The 24,751-nt window shown below is 42.5% G+C and overlaps 1 protein-coding gene across 4 annotated transcripts in view; it reads right to left on the bottom strand.

The window, feature by feature from the left end:
* LOC147108082 (proprotein convertase subtilisin/kexin type 4-like) overlaps positions 1 to 18,613 on the bottom strand; it is a 47,649-nt gene extending 29,036 nt beyond the window's left edge. The window contains exons 1-7 of one of the 4 annotated variants that reach the window (XM_086004546.1): positions 18,157 to 18,613; positions 16,376 to 16,480; positions 15,271 to 15,363; positions 6,414 to 6,542; positions 3,489 to 3,565; positions 1,642 to 1,727; positions 232 to 404 (exon numbers count right to left, since the gene is read on the bottom strand). In XM_086004546.1, coding sequence (XP_085860672.1) covers positions 232 to 404; positions 1,642 to 1,727; positions 3,489 to 3,565; positions 6,414 to 6,542; positions 15,271 to 15,363; positions 16,376 to 16,480; positions 18,157 to 18,324 — 831 coding nt within the window. In that variant the 5' untranslated portion in view covers positions 18,325 to 18,613. The remainder of the gene's footprint in view (positions 1 to 231; positions 405 to 1,641; positions 1,728 to 3,488; positions 3,566 to 6,413; positions 6,543 to 15,270; positions 15,364 to 16,375; positions 16,481 to 18,156) is intronic. The other 3 variants (XM_086004544.1, XM_086004545.1, XM_086004547.1) reach the window with 3 other exon arrangements.
* Positions 18,614 to 24,751: the final 6,138 nt, after the last annotated feature.

Genomic DNA, 24,751 nt, shown 5'->3' with positions numbered 1-24,751 from the left:
CCAACGTTTAAGATTAGGAGGCAGCTCAGATTATTAAGTGAAGAATATTAAAAAAGAATTTTATGCCGCGACAAAGCAGTTGTGATACCAGAACATGTTAGTTATCAATAATTATTTGTATTGTTTAGTTTAAAGCATGGATTGTATTGCACACACGCAGTGCCATGTTATATGACCCAACACTAGTGTTGCAAAATACAGTTACTCAAATCAACTATTTTATGATCTTACATTTGTAATACCCCTGAGGAATGCCCGAGTTGCTAACATTGCTGGCCCTTCCACAGTCTGCCCATTATCCTCTGGGCCCCAGCTAGCACTATAGATGTGGATGTGCTGAGGGTTGAGGCTGAGAGAGCGGGCTTCCACTACATCAGTGATCTCGCCATCAAGCATTCTTACTCCTGCAGGCAGAAATAAAATTAAAACATTTTACAAATGGAGGGAGGAGAAACACCACCACACAAGACACCAGAGTACTGTACAAAGGATGTGGTAGTGTAAATCATTAAAATATGGCATTGTTCTAAAATCACCAGCTACAAAACCAACACTGTGGCCAAAGCTAACTCAGTTATTCCTGGATCACAGTAACAAGTAGATCTATCCAAGTGTCAAGGTGGAGATCAGGTACATCCTCGACACCAAGCAAAGGTGAATGGGATAACCTGAACATGAAGGAGAAAGCAAAGCAAAACACCGTGTTAGATTAATGCGGAGACCGATGCAAGGGTATTTGCGAAGAACTGGCAGTGGTGGAAGTAGTGTGTTAAGCTCAATTACCTAGATAGAGATTGTCCTTGCATTAGGATTGCAAGTGAGACTAATCTATACCTCCAAGGCATATCTAGGTCAAGAAAAACACACAAGAATGGTACATCCTCTAGGAGTTGGATAAGAAAATCAGCAGCAGTAAGGAAAGAACCAGATTGTAATATAAATCAACAGTATGTTTCATAGTCAAAAAGAAAGTTCAGTAAATGCCGAGTGCAAAAGGTCTATAAATGTTATTATTTGCTGCACAATATCTACCCCTTTTGCAAGTCTTTCTTCCTTAGAATGCAGCAAATTACCCATTTTATATCTACAACACTGCATGTAATTTTGCAGGCCTCTAAGCTAAGTGAATAGGATTACCTAGCAACATATTGCAAATATATTCCTTTCATGCCCCATTGACTCATGCAGCATCCTTACATTACAACAAAGAATTCAACATAGATGGGGGAAAAAGCAGCAGCCTTTCCTATCTTTCAGCTGGTGGTGGGGGCGAGGAAAGAGAAGGGGATGGAGGGCAAGATTGCAAAGAAACATTGCCTATGTTACAGGGGTCATTTTCATAAAATTCCTTTAACATGCTGGTGTACAAGCTGCACTTTTACAGAAGGCATAAAGCAGAGTTCTAAATTTACATCATAATTTTTTACAGTACTTTAAAAAATAAAAAAGTACACAATCTTTTTTGTAAAAAAACTCAACTAGTTCAGCAATTTTTCATTTTCAGAACCACTTCTCGCCTTTATTGAACACCCAAACACATACATTGGTCTAAAAGTTCAGTGTGCCGAGCACCACAGGAAGACTGGGATTTTAATATTCCATCCTTAAGCTAGCTTTAAAAATATATAGGTGATACGTTACCACCGATTCTGGCATTGTATGCTACACCAACTCCACAGAGGTTATTGGCTACAGCAGCCACTTCTCCTGCACACCGCGTTCCATGTCTGTTAAAGACAAAAGGACAGTTTACTGAACAATCACAGATGCTCAGAGATTAACACATGCCAATATGGATCATCAACTGAAACCGTAGAGCCGAGAAGTTACTATTGACAATAGCAGAAAAATGTTCGTATGACATTCCTTGGCCTACTATTTTAGCAGAGAAGTTAACCTATTTAAAATAAATAGGGGCTTATTAACACTTCTTAAAATAGCCTCCTAGGAATGTCAGGTAAAGTTGGGCATTCAGTTGCTCCTATCACTAACTAATTTTCCAGCTTAGATTTTTTTTTAAAATATAGTCAAACCAGATGCAATTTGAATTATGCACGAGTTGTAACAGAAGTTTCCCCCCCCTCCCCCTCCGATTGATAATGTGAACGATAAATGCCATCCAACTGTGTATGCTCCAAGCGAATCAATATTTATTGGTCTAACAGAATCTCAAGTAACAGCTACCAAATCATTACAGGTCTCAGTTGCCCTATTACACTATTCCACTGGCAAAAATAAATCCCATTAGAGCTACAAGAAACACCAGAGCTAGAAATGTAGGCAGCAAATCAAAAACATAATGTTTAAAAAAAAATTTAGAGGTTTCACTGAGTTAGTGATCTAAGTGGAGTAGCAAATGAGACCTACTTTTGCACCTGAATACAAATATTTAAAAAGAGACATTTGAATAATATATTTGGTATATTTCCAGTGCGAGTAATCAGGTCTTCCTCGTCTATCACACACACGGCAAAGATACTATATGGAACACACACACCAGCGAGTCACAGTCTATTTTCCATTCATTAGCAAATGTCTATCTTTTATATACCATAAGGAAATTGGACATTTTTGAACTACAATGTTAAGCGAGACATTGTGAAAAGTAATTTATAGTCTACTAATGCCATCTGGTGGCTATTGTCTGCAAAGTGGTTTATATATACACACAAACTTGGCATTCCATTGATCCTCATTACGTATCCTCTATATAAACTACTTTCTCAGTCAGGCATCTACCACCGTATACAATGCAATTGAATACTGATAAAGGTGCCACCTTCTTTTCCCCTTCAGATACGGACACATTCATTGATTTTCCATTAAAAGTTTATGTCACAAATGAACGCCACTGACTTAAGTACATCATCCAGGCCAATATTGAGGGTGTACTGCATTGCTGGAAATGCCACCTTTTGGTTGAGGACATTAAATCAAAACCAAGACCCAGCTACCTGTTCAGGCGGACAGATGCAAGAGATCTCATGGCACCAGTTAAAAGGGCGTTCCCTCGATACCTTGGCCAATGTTCCTTTCTCAACCAACATCACCATCAAAAACTCAGTAACTAGTCATCTCATTTAGTGCTTATGGGGCCAAACTGTGCACAAACTGGTCGTCACATTTGCCACAATAACAGTGACTTTGTCTAAAAAGTAATTAATTGGTTGTGAAGTTTTTTAGGATATCTGAGGAAGTGATATAAAATACAACTTTTTCTTTCTACTGTATAGCTCCAAACCTAGGCTAGTGAAGTGTTCCACTGCTGTATATAAATCTAATGAAATATTGATGGCAACATAAAGTAAATGTCATAATCTTATAACATTTGAAGGAATTTACAACTCACCGTGCCTGCCTACCTTTGGTCACTAAGTTAGATTTACTTTTGAACAGCGACTAGATTGCTCGTGTATTTATTGCTAATTTAGTTGAAAAGCAAATAAGATCTTTAAAAGAAAACACACATACAAGTGTAAAGAACTCACCGATTTTCATCATTAAAGTTATATCTGGGCTGGGGGTCAGGGTCATTATCATTTATATCAAAGCTTGCATTAGGGTCCTGCAAATAATAATAAAAGAAACATTTTTTAAAAAGTCAGAAGAAAGCAACAGAGTGATTTCTAGCATCTACAGTATTTTGCTTTTGTAACAGAGTTATGCTTATGTCTGTGAAATTCCAACTTCATAGTTGCTAGTATTTGAGAACCCAAAATCCACAGGGTTAGCAGGGGGTGGGCGGAGGGAGAAAGAAAATAATTTATTTTACCCTATCAAATTTTTCTCCTCTACTGAAGGCATCAGCTCCTTGCTAGGAGTACTCCACAGGCACCAGGTGACCTCTGGTATGTCACCTAAGTAAACATTTTCATGTGAGTATTGGGAAAATTATTTGGCCTCTAGGGGTATTATAACTGAACCCAATTATATCTTCAACACACATAAGCACATGCACTTCCAGCAGGAATTACTGGATAGAAACCAGGAGCAGATCTCCTGGCTGATTTTTCCTCTTTTTTAATCCAAGGGCTTGTAGGCAGTTGGAGTGCTCCTATCAGGCATCAAACTAGAGAACTTCCAAGTCTTCACAGCGCAGCTGAATCAACTAGCTGAGCCATCAGGTGACCTGGGACAAGTGGCTTCTCATCTACATGTTGCCCCTTTGTGACATCATCCAAAAACTGTCAGTTTCCACATGTGCTCTGACGACACCCAGCTCTACCTCACCACCACTTCTCTCGACCCCTCCACGGTGTCTAAATTGTCAGACTGCTTGTCCGACATACAGTTCTGGATGAGCAAAAATTTTCTCCAATTAAATATTGGGAAGACCGAAGCCATTGTTTTCGGTCCCCGCCACAAACTCCGTTCCCTAGCCACTGACTCCATCCCTCTCCCTAACATCTGTCTGAGGCTGAACCACACTGTTCGCAAACCTGGCGTCGTATTTGACCCCGAAATGAGCTTCCGACCACATATCCGCAGCATAACGAAGACCACCTACTTCCACCTCCGTAACATTGCCCGTCCCCACCCTTGCCTCAGCTCATCCGCTGCGGAAACCCTCATCCATGCCTTTGTTACTTCTAGACTTGACTATTCCAACACACTCCTGGCTGGCCTCCCACATTCCACCCTACGTAAACGAAGTCATTCAAAACTCAGCTGCCCGTGTCCTAACCTGCACCAAGTCCCGTTCGCCCATCACCCCCTGTGCTCGCTGATCTATGTTGGCTCCCGGTTAAGCAGCGCCTCGATTTCAAAAATTCTCATCCTTGTTTTCAAATCCCTCCATGACCTCACCCCTTCCTAACCGCTACCTCTTTCCTCCTTTAAGACACTCCTTAAAGCCTACCTTTTTGACCAAGCTTTTGGTCACCTGCCCTAATTTATCCTTATGTGGATCGGTGTCAAATTTTGTATCTTAAAAATACTCCTGTGCAGCACCTTGGGACATTTTACTACGTTAAAAGGCACTATATAAATACAAGTTGTTGTTAGGCAGTGAAATGTTGTAAAGTCAGCGAGTGGAGTTTCCTTGCAAATTTAAACTGGGTAAAAATCAAAGCTGCGCCCCAAAAAAAAATTATGGAAATCACACTTTTTCCTGCCTTGACTCTTACTACAACCAAAATGTTTTGTGACTTTGAGAATCAAACAGCACTGGAAAAAAAATTCTGTGTCTGATTTGGCCAATGTTAATGCCATTCAGTAACACACAATTAATAAACTACATGATTGCAAGTTACAAATCCATCACAGCTGTGACGAACTAACCATATCTTGTGAGATACTATTCCATCCGAGTTTGATATTAAAATATTTTATTTGTTGGAATGTTTGCATGCGCACTGAAGAAAACACTTTTCCGACACATAAAACATTCCCTTTAGCAGTGTTCTAATTAAGAAAACATTAGATGATATGGATAATGATCCCCATTAGTTGGTTCGTGACTACACAAAGAATACATCGTTATTGCCAATCTTTACATTTCATTAAATGACCCACACAGCTCCTTACAATTAAATATACATCAAAATGGAAAAGCCCACTTGAATATGCATGCTGAACATCTGTTCCTTTCTGAAGAACTTTTCAGACTTCCTAACAGACTCATTACTAGATTATTTATGCTCCTCATTGCCTAATGCATCCTCCAACAACACTGTTCAAATGCAGAGAATTTGTTTGCAAGTGTTCAAAGCATTAATATGGCCTGCAAAAGTTCCAGAGGCAGATGAAACTGCATAAAACTCTATTGCATACATCGTTCTCTAATTGGTAGAACAGCTTTACAACCTTACATTAATTAAGTGAATTAAAAGCCCAATATTACAATATAATTAGATTTAATGATTCATGAAAAAGTAATGCTTCATGAAAAAGTAACAAGATTTTTTTTTAAATTATAAAAGTAATTATCAATTTTTGACTTAGTTGGTAGCACTCATTAGAGTCAGAAGGTTGTGGGTTTAAGCCCCCCTCTAGGACTTGAGCACATAATGTAAGCAGACGTTTCAGTGCAGGATTTCTCCTGATGCCTTGGCCAATATTTACCTAATCATTCATTAATTTGCTGTTTGCGGGTCTTTGCTGGGACATTTATCTACGCAACAGTGACTACACTTAAATTCATTGGCCGTGAAGCACTTGGGACGTTCCGAGGATAGGAAAGGTGCTTATATAAAATGAAAGTTCCTCCTTTAATTAGATTATATTTTCTACCATCTGGTGAACTTTTTGTCTTGTTTAAGTTTTCACCACAAATGTAAAAGAAGTACTATTGACACACACACGCACTGCATGAAACAATTTTGGTCACTGTTGCAACTCCTTACTTTATGCCATTTGAGGGGCTACAATAAAACCACAATGAATTTTCAAAAGGAGCTTCTATTAGATCTTACATAATTTGCAGCCAAGTCTGGATGGTTCTTTTCTATTCCATCGTCCAGGATGGTGACCACAATCCCCTTGCCTGTGTAACCCCGCTTCCAGGCGGACAGAACGTTTAGGTCATTAGGGATCTCATTGTTCTAAATAAGACACAACACAAGCTCTTACTGTAATGTAGCCACTGCAAATAATGTTACTGCAGTATCTGAGCAAATCCTAATCTTATTCTGTGGTTTAATTAAACAGTCCCTTGAACAAGCAGAGAGTACATAGTATAATTTTCAACAATTATCCCAAATGTATGAACATTTTAGCCTAGCCTGTATTGCCAATATTAGCATTACTCTTCATCACAACACAAACAAAGCACAAGAACAAGATATATAAAGTTAAGTCACTAATTAGAACTTCGTGCTACTGTATGAACACATATACATATTGATTTAAATAAACTACCCAAGTGCCACGTTCTTGCTGAAGCACCGATCGGAGGTCACTCTCCAAACAGCAAGAAAACATGCCAAAAGTGAAATAAGCAACCAGAATTTGCCCGTGTAGAAAAAAAAAAGTTCAAAGCCGACATCGACAGTTCTGACGAAGGGTCATCGACCTGAAACGTTAACTGTTTCTCTCGCCACGGATGCTGCCCTGGCTTGCCGAGTTTTTCCAGCGTTTTCTGTTGCTATTTCAGATTGCCAGCATCCGCAGTATTTTGCTATCATACACAGGCTAGACGACTATGTGTCACCAAAAAAGGTGTGAAATTTCAGTGATACCCAAGGCTCTAATTTAAATGGTAATCATTTTGTCTCCGCCTCCTCAAAAAAGGGCCAGGATATGTAAATTATGCCCCTACCACTAAAAGATGATGCGTGTTTTTACACTGCCAAAGTAGATTGCAGGGCTAATGCTAGTAATTAAAGTTAGCAATTTAGAATTCTGAATAATAAAAGCAGCATTATATATATCTATAGCCTTTCATCACTATCGTTTCCATTGTAGCTCACTGAACAAAAAAGTGTGGCAACAGTAGTGCATTACAGGATCAACTACTGTCCAAAGACACTGTTGGCATTTCCATTAAAATCAGGAAATTCTGATACCCCATGTGATCTTGTGATAATTAACTTTTACTCCTTGTATGCTCTTTATTCATAAAATAAAATCTGGTCCACACCAGAACATTGCATTGTACTTATACCACATTTTTTGTAAAATGAAAAGTACCAGTTGAAAACCTCACAGAAATACTGTGTATTTCACTGTACACAACAGGTTTTACAAGCCTGAAAAGGGCCATAATTAAAAAGCACTACAGAACTGAGTGAAGTTCCCTCCTTCCAGAAACCACCAAATATGTACTATATTATTTTACGCCGCATGGCTTCAGGAAAAATAGTAAGCATATATTCAAAAATGAATTCTGGAACTCCAAGTGCTACTGGTGATTGAAAGGGAACTGTATGCTTTAATTTTAGCCTAATTAAGATTCTTTAGATTAAAAGGCACCACTAGAGAGTGTTTAGCCCAAGTACTTTCTAGCAGCAGGATCCAATTTTCAGCAACATTATAAATCATAGTATTTCAAGTACACCAAACTCATGCTGAGATAGCCTACTTCTGTGGAGCCCCCCTGCCAAAGTAGGCAGTTTTAAATAACAAAGGGTAGCCACGTTAAAAATGGCTGAACTGAGATGCTAAGCCTGTTGGCACAGACATTGTTCATTAAGAATTAGCGAAGATGAAAGCTATCTTAAAAAGGTTAAGTGTATTTTTAAATTTCATTGAACATTAACATTGTGGACAAGCATGCTGCTTGCAACTGGTGTCTTGTGGTACTAGGGTTCCCAAAAGAGCTTATCGTTTGATTGTCCCAGCACGTGTCAACCAAGCACGTCGTCAATTTTTACTAAGTCAGACAGTAGCCTCATTACCTTAATCTGAGAGAAAGCATGTGTGTCAAGAGTGTTAGATACTGGAATACACTTCAGACAATGAATTATCTGCTGGAGGTTTACAGCCATGTTTCCCTCAAAGTAGGTGAGCAAATGAAGCCCCATTGTGAACTGCAGTTTAGGGACTAGAACAACAAAATCTTCTGCTTCTGTTATATATACAGCGAGTCACTCACTGCTGTACAGTATTTTGCCTATGCTACTGTTCCTTCAAATTATGTTATTTGTACACACACACACACACACACACACACACACACACACACACACACACACACACACACACACACACACACACACACACACACACACACACACACACACACACACACACACACACACACACACACACACACACACACACACACACACACACACACACACACACACACACACACACACACACACACACACACACACACACACACACACACACACACACACACACACACACACACACACACACACACACACACACACACACACACACACACACACACACACACACACACACACACACACACACACACAGGATAACTGACTCAGTGCAGCAGAGAGCAAAAGGCATAGAATCCAGCTCATAAGAGAATTGATCTGGTTATTGAACCCATCAACCTGTTTAATTGAGGAAAAAAGTAACAACTCATTGCAGTCCAGCAATGTTTAAGAGATCGTGTCGATATTTATTTATTTTTTTAAATAAAAGGAACTACCCCTGTATTAAAAAATATACAAAAACAGTTCAAGGTAGATTCTGGACATCAAAAAAATTAAAGCTTTAGTTACTGCAATTTATTTTAATTCTTGCAGAAAGCAGTGTTATTTCAAGTGAAATATCGATTTCATGGACAGTGCAATTATTGATTATTTACTCTTGGTTGTGATATAGAACCGTGCGTATTAATGCAATGCACATCATAACTGGCTGTGGTAACCTAATTTCGCAGCATTTGTAGGACCAACACTAGATATTTTATTTACCTTCCTTCCAGGGTCCAAAACAAAGAGCTAATTACTGGCAAATTAATGGTCTCTGTAATCTCTTCTTTGCACAGCTTTACTTAAGCTCCTGTTCAAATTATGCCATAATTTTCTCCTTACAGAAAAATTCAAGTGACATCTGTTGCTATTTGAAGAATCCTGGGCCAAAATGTGCCTTCCTCAAAATATTGCAATAATCAAGGCCTGTACAGTATTTGAATTGTTTTTAAATGGTATATCTCAAATGTTTCCCCCTCTTCCTTCCACTACTACTCCTAATAGCTGGATAGGAAGCTAAACGGTAAGTAATGTTATGTTCCAGTCACATTTACAAACGGTCCATTATTTGAACAAAGGCTGAACTGGAGAGGACATGATGTATGCTGATTGGACAAGATGTAGAGTGCAACTTTCAAGGATAGACTGCTGAGAGCATTTGCATGGAACTAGGGGGAAGAGGGGTCCAGAACAGGGGGGGGGGGGGGGGGGGGGGGAGAGGAGAGAGAGAGAGAGAGAGAGAAAAGAGGCCTGGAACTAAGGGGGGGGGGAAAAACCAGAGGTCTGGAACTAAGGGGGGGGCAAACCAGAGGTCAGGAACTAGGGGGGGGGGGGGGGGCAAACCAGAGGTCAGGAACTTAGACACGACAAACACGTACCACTCTTTAACCTATCATAGAAAAAGATAAAACTTAACATGAAATCCTTATATATTTCGACCTGGAATATCCAAGGTCTACGCTCTTCACTGCGAGAAGTGAAGAGTAGGACCCCAGAGTTCATAGAGGAAACTAAAGATCTAGATATTATCATTTTACAGGAAACTTGGTATAAAGGAAAAGGACACACCGGCTGTCCCCAAGGGTACACTGAGCTAGTGGTCCCCTCCAATAAATTACCAAGTGTAACCCAAGGCAGAGACTCCGGAGGCATACTGATCTGGTTTAAAACAGAACTTAAGAATTACATCAAATTTATAAAAAAGGGCGAAAACCATATGTGGCTCAAACTTGAGAGGGAGATTATCTCAAACACCCAAGATGTTTACATTTGCGCACTTTATATCCCTCCAATCGATTCCCCGTACTACAAAGAGGACACCTTCTCCAACATGGAGGGGGAAATTATCCAATACCAGGCCCAGGGGAACGTGTTGATCTGTGGGGACCTCAATTCAAGAACGGGCGAAGAACCAGACTTCACCAATAATCAGGGAAACAATTACGTATTCGGGAATAACCACTTTGACATCCCTTCCCTTCCATACAGGCATAACTGCGACAAGCAGTCAAATACCAACGGTAAACAGCTACTACAGCTCTGTCGAAACCTGGGTCTGTACATTGTCAATGGTAGGTTCATAGGAGACCTCCTAGGAAGATCGACCTACTGCTCACCTCTTGGCTGCAGCACAGTAGACTATATGATTACAGACTTGGACCCATCCTCTTTCAGAGCATTCACAGTCAAACCACAAACAACACTGTCAGATCACAGTCAAATTACTATGTTTCTCAAAAAGACAGAAACAAACAACATAGAAACACAACCCAGTAAACTGTACAACACCAAAAAATCGTACAGATGGGCCAAAAACGACACGGAAAAATACCAGAAAACAATTAGCAATGCATCAACTCAAGCTCTCTTAGACACCTTTCTGGATAACATATACACTCACAATAAAGAAGGCGTAAACCGGGCAGTTAGTAAACTAAACAATATTTTTGATAATTTGGCAACAAATGCAAACTTGAAAGCTCGCAAGAACAAACCCAAAACAAAAAACTATGAAAAATGGTTTGACCATGATTGCCATAACATGAGGAAAAAACTTAGAAAACTATCAAACCAAAAACACAGACATCCAGAAAACGAGGAATTACGCCTTACTTATTGTCAGACGCTAACACAATACAGAAACACACTCAGGACCAAAAAAGAGCAATTTATTAAGAATACACTCAGCTCCATGGAGGAATCCATTGAGTCGAATTGTTTCTGGGACAACTTGAAAACACTACACAAAAAACAACACGACGATTTGTCCATTCAAAATGGGGACACATGGGTAAACCACTTTGAAAAATTATACCAGAAAAACACACTAGGACCAGAGCAACACCAAATACGCAAAAAACTTGAAAAGCTTGAAATGGCCATAAAAGATAACCAAAACCCGCTAGACGCCATAATAACAGAAAAAGAACTTCTTGAAAAACTCAAGGACCTGCGACCAGGAAAAGCTTGCGGGACAGACGGCATACTAAACGAGATGATTAAACACGCAGACGACAAACTGAAACTGGCTATCCTAAAACTCTTCAACTTGGTTCTGAGTGTCGGTTATTTCCCTGACATCTGGAACAAAGGACTCATAACACCCATATACAAAAGTGGGGACAAAATCGACCCAAACAACTATCGAGGCATCTGTGTAAACAGTAACCTGGGGAAGGTATTCTGTAGCATCATAAACAAAAGACTTATAAACTTCCTTGAAGAGCACAATGTCTTGAGTAAAAGCCAAATTGGATTCCTGCCAAACTATAGAACATCCGATCATATCTTCACCCTACAGACCCTAATTGACAAACACGTTCACCATAACAAAAGCAAAATCTACGCATGCTTTGTAGATTTCCAGAAGGCTTTCGACTCCATCTGGCATGACGGTTTATTCCTGAAACTTATCGAAAGCGGGGTAGGAGGTAAAACATATGATGTAATTAAATCAATGTATACAAACAATAAATGTGCAGTTAAAATTGGAGACAAACAAACAAAATACTTCCCACAGGGGCGGGGGGTGACGCAGGGCTCGCCAATCTCACCGACACTCTTTAATATTTACATTAATGGATTGGCAAAACTACTTGAACAATCTACAGCACCCGGCCTCACCCTATATGAATCCAAGGTTAAATTCCTCCTCTATGCCGACGACCTGGTTCTGCTGTCACCAACTAAGGAGGGTCTACAGCAGAACCTGGACCTGCTGGAGTCGTACTGCCAGACTTGGGCCCTGACAATAAATCCCCAAAAAACCAAAGTCCTTGTGTTCCAGCAAAGATCCAAACAACATGGACCCACAATAAATTTCACAGTAGGAACAACCAAAATTGAACAAACCACTCACTACACATACTTGGGCTTAAAAATCAGTTCTACGGGAAACTTCAAACTGGCTGTGAATGAACTGAAAGAGAAAGCAAGAAGGGCTTTCTATGCCATCAAAAAATCAATCCAAATAGAAATTCCCAATTAGCATTTGGCTCAAAATTTTCAAATCAGTAATTGAACCAATTGCACTCTATGGCAGTGAGGTCTGGGGACCACTAACACAACAAGATTTTGCAAAATGGGACAAACACCCAATTGAGATCCTACATGCGGAATTCTGTAAAAGTATCCTCCGGACTCAAAGGAAAACAGTAAACAACGCATGCAGGGCGGAACTAGGCCAATACCCATTAATAATCACTATCCAAAAAAGAGCCACCAAATTTTGGAATCACCTACAAATGAGCAACCCCCAATGCTATCACTACGACGCCCTGAAATGCCAAGAGCTGACCATAAAGAAGAATACCCTCAGTCAACTAGTCCTGGGACTCAATAAAGTAACTAATAACAATACTAACAATAACCAGCCCCAGGACAGTGACAGGGTAACACAAAGAATTCGACCCAACACAATCGTCGCTAAGCAAAAGGAAAAATATCTGTCATATTGGGCAGAAACAACAAAAACCCAAAGCAAACTCAATTGCTACTTGGCCCTAAACAGACAATACAACATAGCTGATTACCTGACCATGGTAAAGGATAACAAACTGAGAAGAACCTTGACAAGGTACAGACTTAGCGAACATAGCCTAGCGATCGAAAAAGGCAGACACAGGCAGACCAGGCTGCCAAGAGAAGACAGGATATGCTCTCACTGCAGTCAGGGAGTAGTTGAGACAGAGATGCACTTCCTCACAGCCTGTGGAAAATATCAGGGCATCAGAGAGAATTTCTATCAAAAATTCTCACAAATATGCCCTGAATTCAGAAATCTGACTGACAACCAAAAACTCCCATTCCTACTGGGGGAGGAGAGAAGCTGTGTAATACTGGCGGCACACTATGTTACAGCTTGCCATGAACAGAGGGACAACCAGTAAACTAAGACAAGAGTATATATAAACAAGGCGAAAATATATTTATAAACTCAGGGATATACCTGTTTATACACTATGAATGGAACCGCGTTTATGTGTTCAACCATAAATGTATTTTGATGCTTTGGCAACATAAGATGTACCTTATCATGCCAATAAAGCGATTTGTATTGTATTATTGTAACTAGGGGGGGGGAAACCAGAGGTCTGGAACTAGGGGGGGGGAAACCAGAGGTCTGGAACTAAAGGGGGGGAACCAGAGGTCAGGAACTAAGGGGGGGGGGGCAAACCAGAGGTCAGGAACTAGGGGGGGGAAACCAGAGGTCTGGAACTAGGGGGGGGGGGGGGGGGGAAACCAGAGGTCAGGAACTAGGGGGGGGCAAACCAGAGGTCAGGAACTAGGGGGGGGGGGGCAAACCAGAGGTCAGGAACTAGGGGGGGGGGGGGGGGGCAAACCAGAGGTCAGGAACTAGGGGGGGGGCAAACCAGAGGTCAGGAACTAGGGGGGGGGGGCAAACCAGAGGTCAGGAACTAGGGGGGGGGGCAAACCAGAGGTCAGGAACTAGGGGGGGGGGGGGGGCAAACCAGAGGTCAGGAACTAGGGGGGGGGCAAACCAGAGGTCAGGAACTAGGGGGGGGGCAAACCAGAGGTCAGGAACCAGAGGGAGGGGGGGGGGGGGGGGGGAAGAACCAGAGGTCAGGAACTAGGGGGAAAAGACATAACAGAGCACTTTGAGCTTGTGGCCTGTAATTACAAAAAAAAAACAAGAAACCATAAAGACTAACTCAGAGAATCACTCCAAGTCTAGGATCAGAGACTGAGTGTATGGGACAAGTGACATCACCAAAGAAGTTGGATTTGGACTGCAAAAGGCAGTAAAGACTTGTGGCAAGCAACAGTATGGAACCAAAGAGGAAAAGGTGCAAGACGATAGACAAGAACTACCTCAATATTTCATATGATCATGTGAGGCAGCAAACAAAGTTCTGAGAGCGAGTGGGAGCAAAGGCTGCAAGAATTCACAGGAGTAAAACACCTCGGAACAAGTGTAGGTGCTGCAATAGACTGGTAAAGGTGTTGTAGCAGTTCCCAGTTTGTGCTGATTTAGCTAGGCATCCATATTTGGCTTAAGTACCCCTTGGATGGATACAAAGAGTCAGGTTCCCACAGTGCCCAACAACCCTAGCAATAAAATGTGACTGAAAAAAAATGGCTGCATTAGCACATATAGAATACACAAAATTAATGAGAGTTATTGGTATGGCAATTAAAAAAACTAACCTCTTTTTCTACAGTGCTGGAAACTTTTTTAAAAATCCTTTCACTGCACATTACAGGAAACTCTATTATCCGCACCAACGGGACCGGCGTGGTGCCGGTTTATCAAAAAGTCCGGATTACAGAGAGGTATAGTTAAAAGGTACGAGAGCTCCGTACACAGCAACAAATCCAGGCTTCCCTGTTGCTTAGCAACATGTGCAGGAACTCCGGCCACAGACCAAGCGTCCCTGTTGCCTAGCAACAAGTGCATGAACCCCGGTTACACAGCCACAGATCCAGGAACTGCCACTAATATGAAGTAAAACTTACCTGAACCTACTCCTGAATTTTGCCGGTTAACAGAGATTTCCGGTTATTTAGGTGCCAGTTAAAAGAGAGTTTCCTGTACTGCTAATCTCTTGCAAGTGGAGCTTTTTTTGACTGGGTCAGAGATTCAAAACATTTAAAAATCACCCCCCCTCCCCCAACCAACAGTACCCATACTTACCAAGTACCACTGCTTACGATACAAAGGATCTGAAGGAACAACAAATGCACGCTTCTGCCGTCTTTTTATTACCTGCTGCTCCAGCCACTTCACCTAAACAATGAGACAGTAGTAAATTCTCATGTCAGAGACTGAAGTCTAAAATGTTCAAAAAAGTTTAAAAAAGAATAAAAAAGTAAATGCTTAAGTAATAGAGCCCTCTCATTAAATATTCACCATTTCTATTAAAATGATAGAGAACCCAGGCCAGAGTTCATACTGCCATACACTAGCACAATCCAGACATACAAATAATGAACTCTAGTATTATGCCATCATACTCCAAGCCAAACAGAAGATTAGTGTACACCAATTACAATACACCTTTTATTTTAGGGCATTTAGGCTATTCCAATGCTCTCTTGGCCAGCCTTCCATCCTCCATAAACTTAAGCTCATCCAAAATTCTGCTGCTGCACCAAGTCCTATTCACCAATCACCCATGTCATTGCTGACCTACATTAGCTCCCAGCCTTGTCCATGTCTCAAATTTAAAATTCTCAAGAGTTTAATTTTTTCACGGCCTCACCCCTCCGTGTTTCTCTAACCTCCTCCAGCCTACAACTTTGAGAATTCGGTGTCCCTCCAATTCTGGTCCCATGTTCATTCCCCACCATTAGCAGCCGTGCCTTCAACCACCTAGGTCCCAAGCTCTGGAATTCCCTCCTTAAAACTCACCTCTTTGACCAAGTTTTGAGTCACATCTCAAAACAGCTGCTACTTTGGCTTGGCATCAGTTTTGTCTTATTACGCTTCTGGGAGACGCCTTGGGACATTTTTCTAGGCACTATATAAATGCAAGTTGTTGGACATTCCTCCTCCTCTTTCTCCCCCCCCCCCAAAAAAAACTCACTGGAATTCAGGAAGAGGAAGCAACATTATAAAATATGATATGCCTATCTAATATCACGAAAGAAACAAAATCAGGTATCACTGCGATTCAAACCACAACTCAATAGTGGAAGCTCATTAATCTCATGCCAGCCAGCAACAGACAATGAGACAAGCAGAACACAAGGTGCAGTTATGGATTAACTATGCACATGCAACTCATCAGTTAATTTACCGTGGGCTCCTTTTCCAGCCGCCTATGTCTCATTTGGTGTGGATTGATGGATCGCTTCAACACGCCTTTGTGTTTAAAATAGTAATAATCGTCATCTTCAAAAACCTTTTTATATAAAAAAAACACAACTCTGAAATGGCTATTTTCCAGCATTTACTTTTTGATTAAAATTATTTTCCTTATTTTTGGTCTTCACACCATTGATCAACAAGGTAAATAAAGAGGTCTAACCATCTCAGAGATCCCACATTGTAAATTCTCCCAGCCCATCCTGGCCAGAGTGAAAACAGCACCGCACAATGCTGTAACTTAGGTTTCTTTTTTTTTAAACTAAGTCAAGTGAATGGCTAAAAAGTCAGTCAACTATACCAAGTGTATACATTTAGACATCTTTGTAATGTATATTAAATAACCATTATACACCTAAATTGTTCTAGTTTTGATTATTGGTATATACACAAGATATACTATGCTTTAATGTTGTATAATATATTTCTTATGTGATGCTCTTAGTCACATCAAGTTGCTCCCATCACCAACAATAACAGACCTGTACTTCATCCTGTTGCAGGGGTCCCTAGAACACTGAATCCAAGGTTATTAGATGTCATTATTTTTCTGTATTTATTGACTTTGTTATCTCTGTTGTAATAACAATTCTGCAGCCGTTTTCCTTTGGGTAGTGGAGCTTTGTCTTTCAGAAGTTAGGACAGGAAATGTGCCAAGATTCAGAGAATCCCTTCCTCCAGAAAAGTTTGAAAACATTGTCCTGGTGTTACACCACTCAAAACCAAAACCGAAGTATGAAAGGACAGAATCCAGAACATTGGTGGTTTAGGTGTAGGTGAAAGACTTCAGCGGCGAGAGTACTTTGAGGTCTGGCCCACATTTCTTCCTCCGCCACTGCCACTCACAACACAACACATTAACTGCTTGTACACATTAACACAAAAACAGATACATATTTGTTGGGACCTTGCTGTGTGTAGAATGGGTGCTCTGTTACAGTAGCTGCACAATTTAATTCATTGAGCGATTTGGAACTGTTTGAGAGGCATAAAAGGTGCTATAGAACAGCAAGTTCTTTATAAAATATATCAAGCACACAATATAGCTTGTGTATATACCAGTAATCAAAACTTGAACAATTTAGATGTGTCATGGTTAGTTAATATACATTACAGAAATGTCATAACATAGAACCCTTGAGCTGGGTGCTTTCAGTTTGAGTGGGAATGAAAAAAAGAGAGACTTGCATTTATACAACACCTTTCACGACCACTAGATGTCCCAAAGCACTTTACAGCCAATGAAATACTTTTGTACTTTTTGAAGTGTAGTCACTGTTGTAATGTAGGAAACACAGCAGACAATTTTCACACAGCAAGCTCCCACAAACAGCAATGTGATAATGACCAGATTTGTTACATTAATTGAGGGGTAAATATTGGCCAGGACACCAGGGATAACGCCCCTGCTCTTCTTCAAAATAGCACCAATGGGATCCTTTACGTCCACCTGCGAGAGCAGATGGGCCCCTTGGTTTTAACGTCTCATCCGAAAGAAGGCACCTCCGACGGTGCAGCACTCCCTCAGCACTGCATTGGGCATGTCAGCCTAGATTTGTGTGCTCAAGTCTCTGGAGTGGGACTTGAATCAACAAGCTTCTGGGGGGGCGGGGGGGAAAGAAGAGAGTGCCACCCACTGGCTAAGACACTTAAAAGCTCAAGTGTGCACCCTGGCATTGAGCATTGCAGCAGGTGAGCCATTCCATACCATACCCGTCCTAAGTTGATGAAGCCGTGCCTGAGAGCTATCCGCCTCGCATCCTCTGCTCCACCTGCTATCCGGACAGCCCAGGTGTTGGTGTAGAGCCGACCGCCGCGGTTCAACTCGCCCACAACGCTCGCAATGAAAACAGTTACCAGCAGCCGGCGGATACAACTCATAACGGTGCGGTGAGCTCTTGTCCCAACTTCCAGCCGCCACTCGCCCTCACACTAAGTCATTTTATCCTCAACCTGGGCTCGAGCGGCGCCAGATGGGAAAAACTCCGAGCACTCATTCACAAAAAGACCAGGAGTATTCTTCCCCGCTCGAATACAATGGGGGAGGGGAGGGACAGTAAAGTTTCTCAATCACATATGCAAAATCAAATCAAGGAACCGGTCGACGGTGTGTGTGTTTTAGGCTGACTGTTATTGTTCAAGTTGACGGAGAGGGGGGGGGGAGGAGAAGCGGCCGCTCACGGAAACAGCCGATTGTGGCCGAAGGCGCCCCGAGCCTGGCCGCGCCCCACCGCGTGAAGGTGGCGCAACGGTCGTCGGCCACGTGACGGCGCGGCAGGTGCGCTCGAGCGCGGCGGTTGGCAGCCGGTGACACCTGGTCAGTGTTGGGGAAGGGGAGGGCAAAATGGAGGCGCGGCGTTGAGATATTGTCCACTTAACCTCTTCCCCCACAAGAGTAACTCACACAACACCAGGTTATAGTCCAACAGCTTTATTTGGAATCACAAGCTTTCAGAGCGTTGCTCCTTAGTCAGGTGAAGTGAAGAGATGCATATAGGCACAGCATATATAGTCAGAGAACACTGCCAGATGATTACAGGTAATCTTTCTAACTGCCTAACTTTCAAACTTTCTAAAGGGCAGTTAGAAAGATTACCTATAATCATCTGGCAGTGTTCTCTGACTATATATGCTGTGCCTATATGCATCTCTTCACTTCACCTAACGAAGGAGCAGCGCTCCGAAAGCTTGTGATTTCAAATAAAGCTGTTGGACTATAACCTGGTGTTGTGTGACTTCTCACAATTGTCCACCCCAGTCCAACACCGGCATCTCCACATCCTCACAAGAGTATACAGTCCATGCAAGAAAGACTTTGCATTTATACAGCCCCCTTTTCACGACCTCAGGACGTCCCAGAGCGCTTTACAGCCAAATGAAGCACTTTTTAAAAGTGTGGTCACTGTTGTACTCTTTTGATAGGGGTGGATAAACAAATTATCTGTAACTTAATAAAACTTAACAAATTAAATTAAAATTTGGTTCCCGTTGGTGGTAATGCACTCCAGTCCCCGCAGCGCCCACCGGTCTTGGAAACATCTTCTCTACGTCTACCCTATCAAACCCCATCATTTTTTTAAAATTCGTTTATGGGATGTGGGCGTCGCTGGCAAGGCCAGTATTTATTGCCCATCCCTAATTGCCCTTGAGAAGGTCCTCTTTTTTATTGAACCAAATTAACTGTAAATTAACTGAAAATTAACAGAACTTTAAATAAAACTTATCAAATTAAATTATAATTATATTACCCGGGGTGACGATGCACTCCAGTCCCCGTGGCGCCCACCGGTTGCGGAAGGCCTCAAGCGTGCCGGCGGACACCGCGTGCTCCATCTCCAGAGCCACCCGGGCGCGAACATGGCCGCGGAAGAGAGGCAGGCAATCGGGCCAAACGACCCCCCTCGACCGCCACGCTGCCTGGACCAATTGATGGATTTTTTGGCCAGGCTCAGGAGCAGTCCTATGAGGAGGTGCTCCGATCTGCCCGCTCCCCTCCGCACCGGGTGACCAAAGATCAGGAGCGTGGGACTGAAGTGCAGCCAAAAATCGAGGAGCAGCCCCTTTCAAGTAATGAAAGAGGGGCTGCAACCTCTCACACTCCATATAAACGTGGAACACGGACTCCTCCAGGCCGCAGAAAAGGCAGGCGGCCTGGGAGTCCGTGAACCTATTTAAAACCATATTGCACGGGACTGCTCCGTGCAACACCCTCCAGGCCAAGTCCCCAATAGAGCGGTCACTGTTGTAATGTAGGAAACGCGCCAGCCAATTTGCGCACAGCAAGCTCCCGCAAAACAGCAATGTGATAACGACCAGACAATCTGTTGTAGTCATGTTGATTGAGGGATAAATATTGGCGAGGACACTGGGGAGAACTCCCTTGCTTTTCTTCGAGATGGTGCCCTGAATGGGGCAGCGGAACGGAGGGATCGGCGGGGGGGGGTTACAGATACACAAGTCACTAAAAGGGCACGGTGACGGATCGTGTCCTCCCTTCGAAGCTCTCAGATATTGTGACCTAAAGTTATTTTTTTTGTGGAAAACTGCACTGTGACCAGCTCTGGTTTCTGCTACAAAAGCTTGTCACTGACATGTCCTACTTTATCTGGCATGTGATTACATGGTCCTCAGGGTTCATCCCACATTTTGGCCCAAGTTGTGACAATTCCCTCGCCATTAGGGCCATCCCATCCTTTTATACATCTCCACACAAATCCAAAGTAGATGACCATTTCTTGACAGAGTCTTGACATTTTAGTTGGATCATACTGTCTTCCTGTAATTATTTGTCACTTAGGGAACTAAAGTGTAAGCCCATAGAGTGGTTAGAATGTGGAACTCGCTACCACAGGGAGTAGTTGAGGTGAATAACATACGTGCATTTAAAGGGAAGCTAGATAAACGCACGAGGGAGAAAGGAATAGAAGGATATGTTGATGGGGTTAGATGAAGAGGATGTGCGTGTGGAGCATAAACGTCAACATAGAGCTCTTGAGCTGAATGTCCTGTTTCTGTGCTGTAAATATTTTGTAATACTTTGTAAAGTAGAGGTTTACAATTAAAGTGCTACAAGATCTTGCATTGAATGAATTTGTTGCAGTGTGCTGCCGATCATCCTTTACTCTAGATGGCAGCAACATTCTCATTTTATGTCCTGGTTGTGCCTCTCACTTGAAAGTGTTCATTGAAAAATCACGTAAAAGTTGGTGAAAAGGAGAAAATGCATGGAATAACAATAACGTATAACATTTCTTTTAGCCCTGTTTCAATTTTGATTTTGCTGCTCCCCTTAGCCATGGTCCTATCTTAAATATAAATATTTTGCTCATATTAAGATACGGTTTTATGGTTTATTTTGAAATGAGACGTTAGCTTTCTAGATTGTGTAATCTATTTTTCTAAACATTTAACTTGTCAGTAATAACATAAAATTAAAATGCTGGAAACGCATAGAACTGACTGACAAATCATCACCCTGTAGCGGTTCGTGTAGATCGCCACTAAATAAGAGAGTTTGACTTCGACGAACTATTAACAAGTTGTTTATTTACAGGAACAGACTAATTATATCAGGTAAGATGGCAGGTAAAATGGCTGACTGTAGGAGCACCGTGGTATAGGTCATGTCCCAGCGGGGACTCCACGAGGACTGACTAGAAGTTTCCCAGCTCAACTGCCAGCAGGTTCCGAACCCAACTGCCAGCAGGTTCCGAACCCAACTGCCAGCAGGTTCCGAACCCAACTGCCAGCAGGTTCCGAGCCCAACTGCCAGCAGGTTCCGAGCCCAACTGCCAGCAGGTTCCGAGCCCAACTGCCAGCAGGTTCCGAGCCCAACTGCCAGCAGGTTCCGAGCCCAACTGCCAGCAGGTTCCGAACCCAACTGCCAGCAGGTTCCGAACCTAACTTCCAGCAAGTTCCGAACCCAACTGCCAGCAGGTTCCAAGCCCAACTGCCAGCAGGTTCCGAGCCCAACTGCCAGCAGGTTCCGAACCCAACTGCCAGCAGGTTCCGAGCCCAACTGCCAGCAGGTTCCGAGCCCAACTGCCAGCAGGTTCCGAGCTCTACTGTTGGAAGGTTCCGAGCTCTGATGTCATGACGTCAGAGTACAGGAGAGAAGCCTGAGTATAGTAACAGACACATACAGTAAGGTAAGTTAAAGGGAATTATGTATCTCAATGTAAGGGACAACCAGTGGTACCGCCACAACCCTGTCTTTTCAGATGTTAATAGTGTATTTGCTAATGTTCTATCTATTCACATTTCCCACAGTGCTCGTGAATATTCAATGACATTTCTGATGGCAAAGAATGTAATGGAAGCACAGAACAAGTAATGGTAATTTGGACTATTTCTTCCATAGATCTTGTACAATCTGCTCTTTGTGAATATACCCAGCCCATTCAATCTCCTAAAATAAGATTCTACAACTCTCCAAGAATGACATGTATCAAAATAATACAATAAAAAGAAAATAAAACTGCAACTGCAGTAAATCTAAAATTAAAAAAACAGGAAATGCTGGAAACACATGGGGGGGGGAGGTGGTCAATTAATATCTGTGGAGAGAAAGGACAGGTTAACATTTTGGATGGATTCTGGCGAAGCAGAGGCTACAGGGATAGAAGCAGGACAGTGGATTGATTTTGGAAATGCTGCAGCAAAGAGCTGCCACAGACACCTCAACCAAAATGGCCGCCTACTATGCTGTAAACCTCCATGGTTCGCTGCAGACGTTGACAGACCTGCTGTGTTTCTAGCAGTTTATGCATCTTAATAGATCTTACATTGTATTACAGTAAACTCTTGTTTAAACGGCACTTAATTATCCGGAATTCTTTAATAACTGGCAAAATAGATGACCGGTAATCTTGCCGAATCCATCCAGCGCTCGTTTTGCCGAGTCCGAGTCTCCCGCGGTGGCCGAGTTAGTCAGTGGTTTTTATTTTTGTTTGTGTTAAAAATTGCCTACTGTTATATCCGTGTATCTTAATGTTGTGTCCTTCAATAATCAGACAACAGACTGCAGGGAACGATCAACAGGTGTTTACTGAATGAGGGTTCAAACTGCAACTGACTGTACAGATCACTACTCAGGGTTTATATACAGGTGTGGTCACTGCCGGTACTACAGGATACAGGATCTGTAAAAAGTAGTTCTCCCCCTTAAAGGTACATACATTACACCTACCTCTCTGTTATCCAGAATTTTTCATCAAACGGCACCATCCTGGTCCCGTAGGTGCCGGATAAGAAAAAGTTTACTGTACGTACTAGTTACAGCACAGAAACAGGTAACTTGGCCCAACAGGTCCATGCCGGTGTTGTGCTCCACACGAGCCTCCTCCCACTCTTCATCACCTAACCCCATCAACATATTCTTCTATTCCTTTCTCCCTCATGTACTTATCCAGCTTCCCCTTAAATGCACCTATACTATTCGCCTCAACTACTCCCTGTGGTAACGAGTTCCACATTCTAACCACTCTCTGGATAAAGAAGCTTCTCCTGAATTCCCAATTGGATATTTCAGTGACCATCTTATATTTATGCCCCTGAGTTCTCATCTTCACTGCAAGCGGAAACATCTTCTCTACGTCTACCCTATCAAACCCCATCATTTTTTAAAAATTCGTTTATGGGATGTGGGCGTCGTTGGCAAGGCCTGTATTTATTGCCCATCCCTAATTGCCCTTGAGAAGGTGGTGGTGAGCTGCCTTCTTGAATCGCGGCAGTCCCGTGCAGTGAAGGTGCTCCCACAGTGCTGTTAGGGAGGGAGTTCCAGGATTTGGACCCAGCGACGATGAAGGATCAGTGATATACTTCTAAGTCAGGATGGTGTGTGACTTGGAGGGGAACTTGGAGGTGGTTGTGTTCCTATGCACCTGCTGCCCTTGTCCTTCTAGGTGGTAGAGGTTGCGGGTTTGGGAGGTGCTGCCGAAGAAGCCTTGGCGAGTTGCTGCAGAGCATCTTGTAGATGGTACACACTGCAGCCGCGATGCGCTGGTGGTGGAGGGAGTGAATGTTTAAGCTGGTGGATGGGGTACTGATCAAATGGGCTGCTTTGTCCTGGATGGGGTCGAGCTTCTTGAGTGTTGTTGGAGCTGCACTCATCCAGGCAAGTGGAGAGTATTTAATCATACTTCTTACTTGTGCCTTGTAGATGGTGGAAAGGCTTTGGGGAGTCAGGAGGTGAGACACTCGCCGCAGAATACCTGGTCTCTGACCTGCTCTTGTTGCCACAGTATTTATGTGGCTGGTCCAGTTAAGTTTCTGGTCAATGGTGACCCGCCAGGATGTTGATGGTGGGGGAATTCGGTGATGGTAATGCCATTGAATGTCAAGGGGAGGTGGTTAGACTCTCGCTTGTTGGAGATAGTCATTGCCTGGCACTTCTGTGGCGCAAATGTTACCTGCCACTTATCAGCCCAAGCCTGAACGTCGCCCAGGTCTTGTTGCATGTGGGCATTATAATTTGAAAGACCTCTATCAGGTCACCCCTCAGTCTAAAGAGCCCCAACCTGTTCAATCTTTCCTGATATGTATAACTTCTCAGTTCCTGTATCATTCTAATAAATCCTTTTTGCACCTCCTCCAGTGTCTTTTTATAATATGGAGACCAGAACTGTTCACAGTACTCCAAAAATGAGTAAAACCAAAAATGAATGATTGTAGTTCCCAATGAGTGACATGGTGGATCTGCCTGTCTATTATTTTTTCAATCACCACAGGTATGAATTAGCAAGCAAAGAAAAAGTGATGAGATAGCTATAGTAACTCCAATTGGGCAACTGGAACGTCAATCAGAGGA

Source organism: Somniosus microcephalus, chromosome 13, assembly GCF_052327205.1.
Source record: "Somniosus microcephalus isolate GS21.2 chromosome 13, FLI_Smic_1.0, whole genome shotgun sequence".
Taxonomy (NCBI): domain Eukaryota; kingdom Metazoa; phylum Chordata; class Chondrichthyes; order Squaliformes; family Somniosidae; genus Somniosus; species Somniosus microcephalus.
Note: the sequence above shows the minus strand (reverse complement) of the source record. Positions and strands in the feature narration are given on the sequence as shown.